At 34.1% G+C, this 19,151-nt stretch overlaps 1 protein-coding gene across 1 annotated transcript; it reads right to left on the minus strand.

The window, feature by feature from the left end:
• Positions 1-21: 21 nt before the first annotated feature.
• LOC145610004 (biotin carboxylase 2, chloroplastic) lies at positions 22-15,170 on the minus strand. Its single transcript, XM_081665248.1, has 17 exons — positions 14,986-15,170; positions 14,810-14,880; positions 13,252-13,577; positions 12,352-12,493; positions 9,651-9,749; positions 9,465-9,521; positions 8,388-8,459; positions 8,083-8,172; positions 7,197-7,256; positions 4,814-4,999; positions 4,631-4,723; positions 4,468-4,549; positions 3,877-3,983; positions 2,654-2,729; positions 2,394-2,440; positions 2,209-2,271; positions 22-530 (listed from the first exon to the last, which is right to left on the minus strand). Exons 2-17 carry the CDS (start codon positions 14,861-14,863, stop codon positions 474-476), a joined length of 1,611 nt encoding a protein of 536 aa, XP_081521374.1. The 5' UTR covers positions 14,864-14,880; positions 14,986-15,170; the 3' UTR covers positions 22-473.
• Positions 15,171-19,151: the final 3,981 nt, after the last annotated feature.

The raw sequence follows: 19,151 nt of genomic DNA on the forward strand, positions 1-19,151 counted from the left end.
AAATAAGGGAAGTGTTACATCTAAAAAAAATGAAGTATATATTGTGTAATGCAAAAAATACAGCACTCGACATGCAAAATCCCACGAATATTAAATCTAAACAATTGATTAAACTCGACAGCACTGAGACCTCCAGATGCAAATTTTTCAACTCCAAGTGCTCAGATAACCTTCATCTTCATTTAGAAACCATAATCAATCTCCCATATAAAAAGAAAACATACTAGTGATGAGCTAATAATGTAGCAAACTTTTTATAAATGATTTGTAGTTCATACAATAGTCTTTTCTATTTTTCAGGGACCTAGGAAGGAGGGATACTATATATTGATGTTAAATGCCCAAGTTCTTCCAGCTGGATTTGCTGCCTATTTTTGTTGCCTCATTTGGAGAAGATAATTCATTACGAAAAAGAAGAGGTGATTCAATGGATGCAGGTACAGAGGTAGATCAGTGCCTAACCGAAGCAGTACTTAGGCAGTTGCACCAGTCAGTTCTTTGGCAGGAGTTGCAGGAACAATCTTTTGGGGCTGCATTCAAGAAAAGTTAACGATTCAGATGCTGACCAATGCCAGAATCAAATGTCATAAATTCAAGAAAATTTTATAAATGGAAAGCAATGAATATATTGACAAGCAAAGTTGGCTAGCAAACTACTGAAAGTCAATCTTGTGGACGGTTGGCAACCACAATTTCAGTCCAATTTACCTCGAAATCTCATCAAGTATAAAAACAATGTCAGGCTCAAGCAGGGTGCTAATAAAACATTTGACAGGCTAGTTGTTTATGCAATAAACTCAACTGAAAAGAAGCATCTTTCCCATTGCCATTTCCTTATTCAGTGATCAAGAGAAAAATTTCTCTTTCAATTATATAATCAATTAATTATACAGAATTATTACATGCACACAGTATCAACAGACTGCAAGTCAGGTTTTGGCCACTTGATTGGCTGCACCTGCAAAGAATGATCTATGGCTAGGCCACGATGCCTTCAGGAATCCTGCAAGAGCAACAGACTAAAAGACACATGTACTGTGCCCAACTGCCCATTGCATGTAGCACAAATTGGCGATGATTCATGTTCTTACACCCTATATGAACGATAATATGACGCAAAACACCCATGTACCATATAGATGACTTTGACCTCAAACAACTCTCTCCAAATAGTGACTAAATCTATAGATTATTAGTGCTAATTAACCTGGACAACTGGAATTTAATCCATTGCCAGGATTTCAATTTTCATTAGAAACCCTACTATACAGATTGATGCTATAGATTAGAGGTTTATGGTGCTACTCACTTACTCAGAGATTAAAGAATATACCTAATACGTGTAATTTTACGTCAAAGGTCCCTTCATCATACAGACATTAATTTGATGAATATAAAACGATTATGTGGTATGGCTCATTGAATAGAGTAGGCCCACAACAAGAGAAAACTAAATCATAGTCCCTTAGATATAGCTTTCATTTGCCAATTTAAGATTGTTATTCTTCAAATTTCATCTGAATTCCCAGCAATATCATTCTTAACTCTTTTACTTAGAGCCATTCTTACTCCTTCTCACCTTCCCCCCTATACAGATTGATGCTATAGATTAGAGGTTTATGGTGCTACTCACTTACTCAGAGATTAAAGAATATACCTAATACGTGTAATTTTACGTCAAAGGTCCCTTCATCTTACAGACATTAATTTGATGAATATAAAACGATTATGTGGTATGGCTCATTGAATAGAGTAGGCCCACAACAAGAGAAAACTAAATCATAGTCCCTTAGATATAGCTTTCATTTGCCAATTTAAGATTGTTATCCTTCAAATTTCATCCGAAGTCCCAGCAATATCACTCTTAACTCTTTTACTTAGAGCCATTCTTACTCCTTCCCACCTCCCACCCACCCCCCACCCCACCCCACCACCATCCCCAGGCCCCCACCCTTTCTCTGTGTCCCACCCTCCCTACCGAAAAAAAATAATAATAAAAAATAAAAAAAAATTACAAAATCATCTGTTATATCTAATCTGGCAAGTGTGAGGCTGATGTTTTTACTTTCACTCAATAGATCTCTCGGCTTTTGTGACCAATATCATTGGGATAATGGATTAGCATAAATAATTAGCCCTTCAACGTCAAAAGGGAAACACATGATAAAACATTGAAAAAAATTAATGGGGTTTATTCAAAAGTCCTACCTCAGCCAATTCCTGTTCATGCTTGGGAATGAAAGCGGTATCTACATTTCCGTTTTTAAAATCCTGTAAATAAGCAAAGATACAAGAATCAGATAAGATGGGATTTGTAAGATGAATTCACCTCAATATGAAGAAGAAATGATAATGCCAAAAATGATAGCAAAATTTGTAAGATAAGTACTCACCTCAATATCAAGAATTAGTTTATGGTATTCAATAGTTGTGGGGACCCCTGCATGTAGAATATCAGTTGATTACTGATGAAAGGATGAGACCACAAATTTTATATACGAAAAGACTTGCCAGAACATAAGTATGAGATTCTCTAAAGCATTATTGGCAGCCTGCCAAGTCCTAATTTCTTCAACCAAGCCAAATATGTTTAAACAACCACAAACATGTGCTGAATTTTATAACATCTTCAGCAGAGTTACTTCACACATACCTGTAATAATTGTATCATCGAGAGCCCTCTTCATACGTGCAATTGCTTTCTCTCGAGTTGGAGCCCAGACAATCAGCTACAATAAATAAAGATGCTATATGTTAATTAAATACAAATGACACTAATGTGAAGATATCAAGCACATTGTGACATAAAACTATCCAAGGTAGAATTGTAAGAAACATGGGAATACATGAAAAGTGGAAAGAGTTAGAAAAACATGCTTATCAAATCAACAAAAGTCAAGTTAAATACTTTGTTTTAGGGTACAAAACTACTACCCTCTGTCCCCCAAAGATATTCTCACTTCTCTTGGGCACATAGATATGGGAGAAATTTGGTGATGGGAAAGTAAATTATAATGGATAAACAATATTTATTTTTTCAGGTCAGAGGATAGGTGGCCCTTTGTTGACTAAAGGTGAATAAAAAATTTGAAAAGAAGGTAACAAAACAATATTTTAGTTGGTGGACCTAACCCAGAAACTCAAACGGTCGGCAATATCATAGGGAATATATAAAATGGAAAATTCGGAGTTTCATTGGAGATAGAGAAGGTAAATACAAAGGATTTATGAGAATTTTAACATCAATGGAGAGAAAAAAGATTGGTAAAAAGCAAAGGTATTGTGAGCTTTCGAAGATCATACTTTCTCCAGTGTTTTTTTTTTTAATATCTTTTTTATTGCGCCATTTAAAATTCACACTTGCCAATGCAAAACTTTGTTCATTAATATCTTCAATTTGCTTTTGTAAAAATATAAAAATTTGATATTTAGAAAGCATGAATCAAGATGTATCTAATAAGATCCCATTCCCACATGACTAAATATTTTCTTGCGTATTAAACACAAAAGATAGTCAAAGAGACATGTATGCATAGTGAAAAAGTCCAAATGGTACAATTAATAAAAAGGACAGAGGAAGTATAATAGAAATAACCATAAACTTCAGATACCATTTTGGTGAAAAGGATAGAGGGGAAGAGCAGAATATAATTATTTTCCTATTTGGATAACTTAAAAAATAGGGAAAGGAAACTAAAAAGACCCTTAAGATGGACTGATCTCTTCCACAAGCACAAAGCATAAAAAACTCTTAAATCCGTATTAAAAATTGAGAACCGGCATATCCAACATAATAAATTTTGAATAAATTTAAAGCTGGTAAGGGAGAGAGAATCTTCGATGTCACACAGAGAAAGTTTGAACTAGTAGACATACCTTGCCAAGTAGAGAGTCATAGCTTGGTGGAACAACATAACCAGGATAAACATGGCTATCCATCCTCACAAACGGTCCTCCAGCAGGCAAGTAACTGGTAATTTTTCCTGAAATAAAAATGATAAGTCAGCATCAATCTTTTGTACCTTGGTGTAGCTTGTTGAACAGGATAGAAGAGATGTATCCATCTTAGTAGGGAACTGACACCAATTTGGTCATAATTTTTTATCTCTTAGTCCATGACAGTTCATTGAAAATGACAGAAGATCTTTCTATATATATAATTTTGAAGAATTTCAAAATATAAACTCATCCTTATTGTTTTCAACATGCACATGCATCAATCATGGCCACTGTGGTGCTGACAGTAAATATCAAGTTTGAAAGCATGTAGATAGCCATTCCTTCCCAACCAACTTAGACTTGGAGGAGAGCAAATAGTTACACAAAGAGGGGTAAGGGGGTCTTGTGGCTGAGAAATTAGATCATTACAGATTCTGGAAATGCTAGTATTTATATTTATAACTTGAATGGGAATATAGAACGGATCTAAGTATGACTCTAGGCAATGCAACAAAAAAAATTCCATACCAGGTCCAGGACGGAATCCTTTGAATGCATCTTCTGCGTTGATTCGGCATTCAATTGAATGTCCACTTAGCACTATATCTTCCTGTAAATTGACAAGTGATAATTAATCAAGCACCACAATAGCTATGCAGAGATATTCTTACAGAAATATAATGATATATACCTGTTTGTAGCGGAGTTTCTCTCCCATAGCCACTCGAATTTGTTCTTCAATCAAGTCAACTGACGATATCATTTCTGTCACTGGATGCTCAACCTTCATACAAGAATGATAAAAATCAAGTAATACACCAAACCTATCAAATTAAGATATTATATACTGTATTATTTCATGATTTCTGTCTACCTGGATTCGGGTGTTCATTTCCATGAAGTAGAAAGAACCTCTTTCGTCCAAAAGGAATTCCACTGTTCCTACACCAATGTAACCTATAGATGCTGCTGCAGCAACAGCAGCATCACCCATGGCTTTCCTTAACTCCGGAGTCAATGCAGGAGAAGGTGCTTCTTCAAGTAGCTTCTGGTTTCTCCTCTGGATAGAAAGACAGCCAAATAAACATTAGCACACTAGTAAGGTGGAAACATATGCAGATCGGAGGATTTCAGCCAAACTCAATTTATTCTCATAAGAAAATATGCAGCGCAAGTGGTGGATTCATAGAATACATAAGATTTAGGTACTACTACCTCCATTCAGGGGTGGATCTTAATTATGGCAGGCAGGGGCTTCTCATTTTCTCTGTTATGCATCCAGAATTGTAGCCCTTTTGTATAAGTATCTATCCAATTGCTTAAAACTTGTTGAGAGGGAAATTGATAAAATGGATCCAGGCATTCGCTTGGTCAAGGTTGTGTGATAAAGAACAGGTTTGGAACAGGTTCATCATTCAACCACAATTAATATCCTCTTCTTTGTAAGTTTATATTCCCTAACCACAATTCCATATTCACTTATTACTGGTTTTGTCCCTTGCTTGTATCTGTGTGTTACTCGGACAAGGCAAAAATGCTGCCATACCCAAGTTGTCCCGACATGGAACAGGGTATGGCATGCAGCCAGGACACACCATGTTGTCATCAGGTACAACTGTACAAAGACAAGGTTGCGGAGGAGAAATATTTAAGGAGGAAAGATGATATCGCCAGTGATTTGCTGCCGACGTAGAGAGGGAAAGCAAGTTATTTGTTACTGTAGTTGCAGTCCCCCCCCCCCCCCCCAGCAATAAAAATAAAAAATCCTACACTTGTGAAGGTTTGAAGGAACATCAAGGCGAAAGTAGGTGATCAGGATGATATATAGATATCTATAAGTGGTCAACAGCTGAATTTTTGTAATACTTTTTTAAATGAGTGGAATTGCGGTTAAGGTGTGAGTGATATGTGTCTTTTAAGTCATCAGCTAATAATTAATACACACATAAAAGAAAAATCTTGCATGCAGGACAACAAAGAAGCTGGAAGGGCTTTTCGTTTGGGAGTAATTATAAACTTATAATTTATCTAAATAGTTATTAACTAAAAAATTATTAAAAATTTTAAAGTTGTATCCCTGTATGCGTGTCCAAAGTTGAACAACGACCCTGTGTCCAAAATTTTTGGACTTACCTCACACTCGAAATTGTCCATACCTGTACTGGATACTCAAACCTATGTCCAAATAATGTATCTTTTTATAGGTCTTAGGCCATAATGGGTTTTGATCGAAAACTCTTGTTGCCTTATTCAACCATTTGTGTTTTGAATCTAAACCAACACCATTGACAAAAGGGATAAGGTTCCAATAAAGAGCTGTAGAGCTAGAGGAGTCAAGAGGGAAAATAAGGTGGAAGAAGAAGAAATGGGGACCATGGAGTATAAGAAGAGAGGAGGAGGTTTTGTCAATCGTCATGGGATAGAGCCTAAAATTAGGTCAATAGGGATTGTAAAATGAGAGAGGTGGAGGGAGGCGACTAAAATCACTTAAATTACCCTCATGTAACTTGATACAAAACCTTGTTTCCCATTTATTCAGGGATAACTAAGCTGGAGGTTGCAATATCCGTTCACAAAATCAACACATTCACCTCTATATCACGAGTTACATGTCCAATTTCTTTGAGGGAGAAAAAATATATATAATGGGAGAGAGATCATGTCTAAGATGATATGTCTTCACGTGAAATGGTGAAATGACACAATGCTCCACCAACGTAGTACATGCACAATGAAAAGTTCCTACTCTTAAGGGCTAATGCAATATGAGCCCACACATAAGACATAACAACCAAAAAAATCCCAAAGACAACTTCATATTTTGTGCACAAGAGAGAAATTATATTATGATTTGCTCCCAAATGCATCTATTGATAATTTAATAACTCCCTTAGTTATTCGTTGACATTTTATTCAAACATGCTTTCACTTTTCTTCTTTGCTTTTTTACTACAGCACAAATGAATCAGAAACTTCCAGACTAGCGCCACAAAATATTTCTCTCTTCTAATTTGCAGCAGAGTTTTAAGGTCCATGTATTAGATTTAAGAAAACCTGGCAATGAGTTAGTTTCACCACAAATAACTAAGTTTGAATTCATTTTATTCAACCCATCCCAAAGATAAGGCAGAATAAATCCAGATCAAAAAACAAATAGCTTAACATCTGACAGCACAAAAGAAGCCTACATGGAAAGAAGTAAAAAAAATTGACTTGGTTGCATGCGGGAAGGAAGCAATTAAAATCAAAGGACATACCTGAATACTGCAATCACGCTCTCCAAAGTGAATAACATTTCCATATTTATCTGCAAGAACCTGTTAAGGATAGCAATATACAATTAGAATGAGTAAGTGAAATGCAACGTAATAGCCTTATTGGCGACTCATACAATTTAACTCATAAACTAAACCACCTATCCAAAAAGACGCATCCTCATTTGACTCCTATTGAAAGTATTAAACTCGACTTATTTAGAATTTTCCACAACACTTTATTTATTTTGGTGAAATAAGTATACAGATCTGTAACTTATTACCAGTAGCAGATGTTGAAGACTTTATTATTTGATAAGAATTGGAAGACAAAAAAGGAAGACTAACAAACACAAATTCGATCAATAGAATTTTTTACATGTATTCCTTGAAATGGAAAACTAACTTACATCCTCCCATTTAAATTTATAAAAGGAGAGAAAGACAAGTGTCCAAACAAAAGCCCCAGAATTTACTTATCTCTGAATTTTTTTAGCCCATCAACAATACAACACTTTGTATCACATCAAATCATACTTTTTCTTTAGTTAGTGTAGTATCATTTTAATCATAAATAATAAAATATTTAATTTATTCAAAGCCATCCACTGAGCAGAAAAATGAAATAAATTTTTAAAAAAATATTAATTTCAGGTTGACTAAGCTTCTGGCCTGAGCCATAGATTAAAATGAGTGTATCTTCTCAAGGCTCACTAACCCTACCCAAACCTCCTACAAGAAAATAGATAAGATTTTGTGTTCTAGGTCCTAAAGCAAAACATCAATAGCATCCGGCACTCATATATGCCCCAGCAATACAGAGCAAATGTCATAGTTGTAACAGCAGCATATAAACCAACCAAAACACCATAATTTTTTTGTTGAATACCTGGAATTCAATATGCCTTGGATTTTGTACATACTTCTCCAAGTACACTCCATCATTTCCAAATGCAGCTGCAGCCTCACTCTTAGCTTGCTGGTACGAAAATCGTCAAAAGTTAAAGAAAGAAGCAACAATACCAATTTTTGTCTGGACATACATACACCAATATCAGGCATCCACAGAGTAAATAAAAACTCTCAAGCATGAAATAGAAGACTCACTGGACTGTTGTTACAGCTTTTAAAAAAACAGCGTTGGTCGATGAAAATGTACAAATATTTTGAAAAAAAGAAGCAATTTATTATCACCTGCAGCAACTTCACGAATTCATCCGGCTCCTTAGCAAGACGCATCCCACGGCCACCACCCCCTGCAGTTGCCTTCCAACAAAAAAATTTAAGATTCTCTGGGAATAATGAAGATTTTTTGGCATTGTATGCCGGGCAACAAATAGAATGTAATGATGTTACCAAATTACAAAGCACACACTTTATGAATAAAGCCAAACCACATGCATAAGGTACAAAATACAACATATTTATTTGATACCAAAGCACAGACTATTTGATAAAATTTCAGCAAATACAATTACTAAACAGATGTATCTGTTGCAATGAGAATACAATATCAACATGAGTATAAGATCTAAAAGCTTTAGTGGGCAACACTTTAATACACCTACATGATATTTGAGCTTTTGATGGAGAATATTTTTAGATCCTCCAATTTCAATACTTAAGAAAAATGAAAGAAATTGGAATTCTCTAGCATCGTATCATACATATGGCAAAAACTAGATGTAGAGGTCTTCAAAACAAAGCCCATTCAAGATGAATATCTGAACATTTGAAGATGAAGACAACCTAATTTTATGTTCATATCTGACACCTGAATAATAATGAGCCAGCATAATATAATAAATAAAAAATTTAAATAGATAAATAAAAGCAAAAACTTCAATCATAGAATCACACTCTTATTTAAATAAAGTGAAAAGTGGTGTACAGAAAAGAATTTTGTGCTTTAAAAAACCACACAAGTACTCATATCTCCATTTTAATAGGAGCATAATTGACAACATCATATCCAATGCCACCTAGTAGGCTAGGAGGAGAATCAAATTAGTTAAATGCTTTTGCTATTAATTTTTCAATGTCATAATATAACATATTACGTACATAGCATGGGCATAATATCTAATCAACAACCCAAAAGCATATTTGCTGTGAGTTAGTAAGAAAGAGGCTTACCACCCAAAAAAAAAAAAAAAAAAAAAAAAACCCTTATTCTTGGAGAAAAGGATGGAACATACAGATGCATGCTCTCAGTGTAGGGTTCAAAATAAATTTGATATGTTAACATATTCCAGAAATGCAAAGTAGTACCTTAATCATAACAGGGAAACCAATTTCATGAGCAAGCTTTATTGCTTCATCTGTGCTCTGCACATTATTACAAAAGACATAGCTACATGTTAGAAAACTAAGTCTGCAAGAAAAGATGACCAAGTGCTAGAACTCAAAGTAGTTTTAATCAATTGTACAATGAAACGTAATGGCAATCAATTTTACCTGCAACAATCCATCACTTCCTGGAACAGTTGGAACACCAGCCTTCTTCATGGTTTCTCTAGCAGTTGACTTGTCACCCATGACACGGATGCTATCTGGCTGGATAATTTCAATAGTATTAGAGTGTAAAACAAGTTTATACTTCGTATCTTCTTGAGTGTTGAGGTGGAAGATGGCAGTTACAAGATTTACATAGATAAAATTAAACAAGCATCACCAAAAGACATGTAAGGATTAAAGAGAAATTAAATGAGACACATCATTTCCCTGTATATAAGAGTTATACAGAACTTAAGTCATAATTTCAGGCTCTTCCTTTAATATGTTGTCCACAAAGAGAAGGTCACCTTGTGTCAAACTAAAATTTTCTCCATTCCACTCCATACTACTAGTATTGAACCTTTTTGAAAAGGGTATGAATTGATAGGACACATATGACATCTGAAGTATTGTATAGGCCAAAACAACTTAAAAGCCCACAATATAGCCTATAGAGCTTAAAACCTTAAATTCACCCCTTTTTAACAGCTCGTTGCTCGTTGTGCAGAATCTGAGCGGTGCAGGGGTCAACTGTATTCGGTCAAATCTAAGTTTTAATTTTAAAGCATATAGATAATTCTAAAGTATCAATTGTACTGGAGTGTTTCTAAACCAATTTATGTAAATGTCAACATATAAAAAATGTTTTCATCAGATTAAGAAGCTTGTTAATTCAAAACGAGAGATATCAGTGAAAAAAGGGAAGATATAATATTTTAGAAATCTTGAAATCCAGGTAGGAAATAAAATAAAATAAAATTAACTTTGGTATCTGATGCATTTTCAAATACTATTTTTGGGAAAAATGAGGGATTTTAAGTGATACATGTTCCTGGAAAAGCAACTTACTTTCTACAGCTAGCCTTAGACTAAGGGTTTGGAAGTTCACATTTTGTATATAATAAAATTTGAAAGTTTGAACCTCTTTATACTTGCAAAATAGTAAGAATGCTTCATGAAATAGTAAATTTATGTTAGATTTGCAATCGAAATAAAAGAACAAAAAGTTTAGACATGTTATATATGATTTTCCTGAAATCAGTGTTTCTTGCAAAGTTGCAATGAAATATTACAACAAGCTTCCAAATGCCAACAAAAGTAAATAATATTCCAACAGGTAACTTATATAGCTATATAGCATGCCCCTCAAAACTTTATGATCATCACTCATAACTGAACTTAGATGTTGGCTGGTATGATATGCAGAAATAAGTAGAGATACAATTCTCTATAAACAGGGGTGAAGCGACTGAAGCCACAAGTGGGCTGGTAGAGGCCCGATCTCCACGACCTAACTCCACATCTCAATCATTTCTTTAGTTAGTCCCTATACAAAAGAATTTAAAGGAACTAAAAACAAATATCTGTCTTATTGTATTAATCATTTAGTTTTGTCACACTAGAAAAAGAGTATACACGACTTTGCTACAAGTGGCAACACTTGGAAACAAATCTGATTACAACCAACACTTTATATATATCCATAACATTATATCTCATCTACAACAAAAACAAACTGAAAAAAAAAGTACTTCATTTAAAAGATTCAAACTCATTCCACCTCTTAATTTCTTTTTCTTTCTTTCTTATCCATTAATCAAATATCAACTTTTTGAAAATTTATATATGATAGAAAAAGTTTAAACAATAAACAAAAAAGTAAAATATAAATATATAAACAATTGGTACAAAATCTTTAAAAGTCAAATAATTGCAAGTAAATACTCAATAGTTGATAAAAAAATTGGTAGGAAGTATTATCAAAAGTTTTACACATAAGATCATCTACAATACTTATTTTTCTACATTTTACTAAAAGCTCTCTAGTCTTAAAATTATGGCTACACCTTTAAATCTTTAATAGTAAATCATTTATCATTACAGTAATTATCATAATTCTATGGTTGAAACTAATGAAGAGAATATAAGAAGAAAAAAAATTAACAAAAATTCAAAAAAAGAAAATTATATAATAATAGAGATTAAAGTAGAACATTAAGAAAGGAAAAATAATTTATACACAAAGTACATAAGAAAAAGGAAGGGGACATATGCACACATAGAGTTGACAATGATTAAAGGAACGCAAAAGGTATTAGGATTGCAGCGTTTAAGAAACAATTAATCATATTTGTATTCAGATCTTACAATTAGGACATTGATAAATTAAAGTAGCCTAAAATTATTAAATTTAAAATTTGTAAGTTAACAATACTACTTTTGTAATCAACTTTCACTTCATCAATGCGAAGTTTCAAGCTTTCTAATGTTCCTTGTTGAGTGATTAAATGCGAGTAACAAGTTTATAACAATTTATCAAAAATTAAGACAAGTCAATGAAGCTATAAGATTTATATATCCGATCTTGTCTAATTACATTATCCCAATCTTTATTAACTTATTTTCCCCATCACATAACCGAATAATGAAATAAAGCATGAATAATATTTTTCTTTTATACAACTAATATAATCTTTTTTTTTTTTTTTGAAAAAAGAGTCAAGAAATATCTTTGTTAGTGTTTTTTATAATTTCTTTTTCTTAAAACTTTTTACAGATACATGAATTTATTAAAGTACTCTCAGCAATATGCACATATAATGTGTAAATCTATACAATAAAAACCAACAAATCGAAACATAATATGATTAGGACAACTTACATTTGGTCCAATAAAATTTATTCCATGTTCTCTGCACATCTCAACAAAAACAGCATTCTCGGCAAGAAATCCATACCCAGGATGCAACATACTGCATCCACGACTTACAGCAGCAGATAGAACATTGGGGATCACCAAATATCTGTAGGAAATGAATTAGTAACAAAAGATTATTAAATTAGAAAAATATATCATTTTTCCTCCTTCCTTCCCTCTCCAACCACTTTCCCTCTCTATCTATCTACCTATTTACCTATCTTTCATTCTTTCTTTATTTTTAAGGGGAGGAGTGATGTTCATTAGGTTCCTTTAAAATACTTTAACCAGTAAATAATTTATTAGGATAACAATTCTGGATCCAAATTCAATATGTCCAATGTATATTAGTGATCATTTTAAAAGTTTAAATGTATATTTTAATGAGCTTTTACGGGTGAGCAAACAAACTAATTGACAAGTGAATCTCTCATAAAGGGCTGCAATTCAAACTGAAGTTCATAATTTGATAAACCATAAAAAGAGTTATCTCTTTAGTACCACTATTTTTTTGCTTTATCCAAAAAGTCGATAAGTAATCAAAGACGCCATACAAAGAATATATTAGCATTCCATTCTACTTTATCAACAAATTTTGGAACACATTGCTATTCTACTAAGTGATTCAAATATTGCATGTTCTCCAAAAGTCCTAGGCCCTCAGTACCAACAAAAGGGATACAAGTTACTGATGCAATAGAAGATAGCTATTTGTTATTATTATAACAACATACAGATTACTTAGACCCTATATCATGGATATGTAGGAGAAAGATGAATCACATTGCACCTCCCTGCCACTAAAGAAACAACAATTAAGTTAAAAATATAGAGCAGAATCATATCTTATCGTAAGTGACTTACGATTGATTACTTGGAGCTTCACCAATGCAAACAGATTCATCAGCGATTTTCACATGGAGTGCATCCTTGTCTATGGTTGAGTAGACTGCAACACATGGAATGCCCATCTCATGAGCAGTTCGGATCACACGGACTGCAATCTCACCTCTATTAGCTACCAAAATTTTTTCACTGCGACAAGTTGCTGCAAGAGCTCCACCACACTTTCTAGCTTTACGATTAATCTTAAGAACCTTAACTGACTGCCCAGGAAAATTAACCCGGCTCCCTATCGCCAAGTTAGATGGAGCACTGCTGAATCCTTTGGTCTGGTTCATCCATAAGCCCTACAATTAAAAGACCATTTACCAAATATTTTCATGAGCCATGAGCATACCATTAAATTCACATTCAAATGCTTGATCTAAAAAACAAACACATGGTATTATTATATTTTCCAACTATATGACAAAGACTTCAAAAATTAGACTACACATTATGAGCAACACATGAGGAGAGTCTTGGTTAGTCAGAGTGTACTCAGCCTTATCCCAAGCCCCTAACCAATCGATCCTAATAGTCTTATACTAGTCCAGAAGCTGCTTCCAAAGTGATAAATATAATAGGCAACTAATTCAATTCTAGATTCATACATCAAATAAGTTACAATTAAAAACACATTTCTCCCATTTCACCCTCTCCTCACCAGTTGTAAATGTATAGCCAATTATCGTATACGTCAATTTGCACAATTGGAGCAATTTTTTTGCTCATACAAAATGAGATAATTAATTTTGCTCAATTCGCTTAATTTCTCTAATTAGCATATGAGCAAATCTAGTAATGGGTATTTAAAGCAAAATCAATTAACTCCTTCATTTGTACAAATGAGCAAAAACCAATTTACTCATTCATGCTAATCAGCAAACCACTAAGAGTTTTGCAAGGTACAACCAATTGTATGTTGAAGATGTCGGGTGGCTAAAGAGATAGCCCCGAAATATTAATCACATACAATACATACCTAGTCCAATGATATGCTATGTATTAAGTTACTAATACAAATAGTTAAAGAAACACGAAATTTCAATACATGTGACACCAACTTCTTGTCTCATCGAATACTAATTACTATACTAAGGACATGCTTGGATTGGAGGTAATATATTAAGGAGTAATAAAAGTCAAACTTGAAAAAACACAAGTAATTAGCAGTTGGTTTTGTAGGACAGAAGATATTTACAAATAAAATAAGATAGTTGTGCCATGAGAAAAAAGAGAGATGGAAGAATTTTTATCCTCATAATGAGGGTAATACTTACCCACCCTCCACTAGTGTAACTAATACCCAAAATGAGTACTATATAATTTCCCTTACAATCACACCATTACTATCTCCTCCTTCCTTATATTCGATTTCATAATTTTCCCTCAATCCAAGCATGCCCAAGTGCAACAATTCAAGGGCAAATCATTTCTCATTCTACAGAACTCGAAACGGCAAAATAAAGCTACAATCAAAATTTCGATAAAATCATAGCCAAAATCAAAACATGAAAAATTAAAAATTTGAGCTTACAGGTTTAGTAGTAAATGGCGCAGTTACAGATTTGCAAACCAAAAATGCATCCATATTCACCGATCAAATACCTGCAATTAATAAAAATAGTTAACCAAAATCAATTGAAGTATGCAAATTTTAATTCAAATTCAAATAGAAAACAAACAATGTGAGGCGAAATTAATAAAACTAACCACAAGAGAATATGTCAATGAAGAAGAACAATGAGAGATCTCTACAATGTGAAATTTGAGTTCGCAAATTCGATGATAAAGTTTGTAGTAATTGAAGTAGTTGAAGTTGGGAGTTGCAGATTCAAAGAGAGAGAGAAGAGGGAGGTGAAGTTGTTAGGAAGTAGGGAGAATAAAAGAGTGAGGACGATATAATCGATGTAAAAGGAGAATTGGAACTTGGAAGTGGACGCGCCAAAACAATTGGAATTGGAAAGCCCAGCCCACTCTTCTTTTGCTGTAAAAATGTACTTTCGGGTGAGCTGTAGTGAAAATTTTACACTACACCCCGGTGTAGGTGTAGCTTCTGCTACCTACACCTCCCTTCCCAAGTGACGTCATTTTGTTCTTTTTTGTGTTTACTTTTTTTCTTTTTTGTTATATACCATTGCAAGTTAATTCAATGTTTTGAGTTTCGATTCCATGTAAAAATTGTTATACCCGTATAAAATAAAGAGTGTGAAGAGATTTCCATGGTACCAATTATAATAAAGCAATTGATGATCTTTTGTTTCAAAAAATTAAAAAAGCAATTAATGATCCTAACTCACAAGCAATCAACTCAATAAGCAAATTGCAAGCCTATTCGAAGCAATTACAAACAAATTGCAATTGTTATGGCAGCGGTGGTGGCGAGATGATAGTGGTTATGTGGCAGCGGTGATAGGCGGCAGCGGTGATAGGCAGCAGCGAGACAGCAGTGGTCATGGGGCAATGAGGCAACAATGGTTATTGTGACTTAATTAGTTGAGTGGGTTAGAGGGGGAAAGTGCAAAGGATTAAGAAACAAGGAAAATATAAAGAAACTCATATCACCATTGATAAAAAGCTTGCTTCTGATTTTAATAAGAAGTGTATAATTTTTAAATTTTTTTATAAACAGTATACTCGTATAATTTTATAGTTTTTTTTTTAACACATAAAAGACGATATATATCACTTTATAATAATGTTTACAACACAAATCCACATTAACAAAACAAAGCCCCAATCCGAAAACAAAATCTGAGGCTGAACAGCAGAAGCAAACAAAAACTGATGAAACAGAAAATTAGAAATTGTTGCTCCTAAAATACCAGTGCCCCTCCTTAAAGCAGAAAATAACTTAGCACTAAAAGTAAACTTACACCAATTGACTAGGATATAATTTTGATTTAGTTTGGCAGGGGAGTTAATCATCCACCTGCACCTCCTGAAGCTCCTCCTGTGCAGCAGCAATGGCAGCCAATTCAACATTATAAATTGGGCGAATAACCTCAGGGCATGCCATGTGAATGCAGTGACCAACACTCATCTGTAAACCAATAGCTGCTAACTCATGAGCCACAGCATTATGGTTTCTTTGCACATGAATGATCTCAAAAACATCAAAGTACTCGATTGTCTTCTCAATATCCTTTATCACAGCAGCAAGCTCGTGGTGGAGATTGTTCCCAGCAGAACGCAACATGACAGCAATTGATAAGGCATCCACTTCAAGCTCCACTTCCTTCATCTCAAGCCTCTTCACCATCTCTAGACCCTCCCTAACAGCTAGAATTTCTGCAGCAAAGGCTGAAATTGCATTATATTTGCTCGAAAACCCCATAATCCATGAACCATCATCCCTTCTCACCACTCCTCCTCCTGCAGCAACGTTAATTCTTACCCAAGAACCATCCGTATTGATCTTCACCCAACCTTTGGGAGGTGGATTCCATGGCTTTCTTTGGTTGGAACTGCTTGCAACAGATGCTGCAATGGCTTTACCCTGCATAATATGGTTAGTATATTGGTAATCAATAATAAAACGACTAAACACTACTCTAGAATTGTACATTTTTAAGTCAAAAACAGTAGTGTTTCTTTGCTTCCAAATATGCCACAAGGCTATAGCAAAGGTCATCCTCCAATGATTATCCAAACTGATATTATAATTAAGCCACTCATACCAATCCATATCATAGAAAAGATGAAAATTGAAAGCAGCAGGGAGTTTGATTTTGCGAAAAATATCTTTCCACAAAATTGCTGAAGAAATACAGTCCCTAAATAAATGCATATGAGATTCATTGCCTAAATTACATCTAGCACACAAGGGAGAAATGTGAGGGAGGAAAATTGCTAATTTTTCAGCTACGGGAAGGATACTATGCACTATGTTCCATACTAGCATTTTGTATTTCGAAGGCACAGTAATTTTCTAAAGTGATTTCCAAGCCGAAAAATAAGAGAAGGGATAATAAGAAGATGAGATAAGAGAATGATATGCTGATTTTATGGTAAATTCACCCGATTTTGAAGTAGTCCAATGAATAAAATCCTCTGTATTCGAGACAGTTGAGATAGGTGTGGATAAAATTTCAGCAATTAAATCATCAGGCAAAAGATAAACAATATCCTGTAACTGCCACACACCATTAACAATAATATTACTAACAAACCAATTGGCCATGAGGGGGGAAATAACACCTATAACTCTAGTGAAAATAGGACCACTACCCACCCAATGGTGATACCACAAAGATGTAGTAGTACCATTACCAATACCAACCTTAAGTCTCGAAGCAAGAAGCATTCTACCCTTAAGAATATCCTTCCATAATTGTGAATGGGAAGCTTTGGAAACACAATCAAATAAAGCAGAATTCTTTAAATATTTTTCATTAAAAATTCGAACCCAAAGCTTTGAAGGATTATTCAAAATAGTCCATCCCAATTTTGCCATAAAACACAAATTCCAATCCCTAAGCCTTCTTATACCAAGACCACCTGCTGCTAAAGGCATAGTAACATACTTCCAACCTAATCTAGGGCTATAATGAATATTGACAACCTTATTCCAAAGAAATTTCCTACAACCTTGCTCTATCCTATCCAAAACAGTAAAGGGAATAAGATTTGTTTGCATGTTATAAACAGGATAAGAGCTTAAAACCGATTTGATTAAGGTGCATCTACCAGCTAGATTTAGGAGTTTAGCTTGCCACCCTTTAATTCGATCTATGGTTTTGTCCAAAAGTCCCAAATAATGTGAAATCTTAAGCTTATTAGGACTAATCTCAATACCTAAATATTTGCCAAAAGAAGTGGTACATCTAAAACCAAAAAAATGAGCAGTGCTAATTCGAACTACATGATTCATCTTAGGAGGAAAGATGATAGAAGACTTTGCTTGATTCACTCTCAAACCTGAGATATCACCAAAAGCATTGATAACTGTTAGCATCACATTGATATTTTCCTTTGAGGAATTTCCAAAAAGAAAGACATCATCCGCATAGAAAATATGAGATAAGAAAATGGAAGAGGTCATTTTTATTGGTTTCCACACACCATTTCTAACTTGATTTTCAATCATAATTGATAATCTCTCTAGGCAAAGCACAAAAATATATGAAGATAAGGGATCACCCTGCCTTATACCCCTAGAAGGATTAAAAGAGTCACAAATCTCACCATTCCACAAAACTGCAATACTAGGGGAACAGATACAGTTAAGTATTAGCTTGATGAGAGAGGGTGGAAATTTAAAAAAATAAAGAGTATCCTCAATAAATTTCCACTCCAAACTATCATATGCCTTGGTAAGATCCAACTTAAGAGCACAAACATTCTTCCCTTTTTTTTGCCTTTTTAAAAACATGAGCCACCTCCTTGACCACAATTATGTTGTCCTCAATACCCCTTCCAGGAATGAAACTCGATTGCAGGGGATTGATAATATTAGACAGAAAGGGTTTAATTCTATCCGAAATCAGCTTGGTGATAAGTTTATAACTAGTGTTACATAATCCTATAGGCCTAAACTCAGAAATTTTCGAGGGATTATCAATTTTGGGAATTAAGGCAATATAAGATTGATTGACACAAGCAGGAACTTCACCCGAGTTAAAACAGTCACACACAAACTGATGAATAGAAGGACCTAAATCTGACCAAAACGCTTGATAAAATCTTGGTTGAACACCATCCGGACCAGGACATTTCATAGGATTCATCCTAAATAAACACTCCTTAACTTCATCTAAACAAGGAATTCTAGTCATTGCTACACGATTAGAATCAGTTAAGCAAAAATTAGGAACATGATTATAATGAGATATACACGGATGTAACTTGGTACAAAAAATATCCCTAAAATAATCTGT

This window comes from Chenopodium album, chromosome 24 (genome assembly GCF_948465745.1).
Source record: "Chenopodium album chromosome 24, dcCheAlbu1.1, whole genome shotgun sequence".
NCBI classification, from domain to species: Eukaryota; Viridiplantae; Streptophyta; class Magnoliopsida; order Caryophyllales; family Amaranthaceae; genus Chenopodium; species Chenopodium album.

Excerpts from the sequence above, each read along its gene's own strand:
- LOC145610004 (XM_081665248.1), bottom strand. The coding sequence starts at position 14,863 with ATGGATGCATTTTTGGTTTGCAAATCTGTAACTGCGCCATTTACTACT. Across the intron at positions 2,441-2,653 it reads CGATGATACAATTATTACAG|GGGTCCCCACAACTATTGAA; the intron begins GTATGTGTGAAG and ends TTCTACATGCAG. Across the intron at positions 531-2,208 it reads ATGAACAGGAATTGGCTGAG|CCCCAAAAGATTGTTCCTGC; the intron begins GTAGGACTTTTG and ends TCTTGAATGCAG.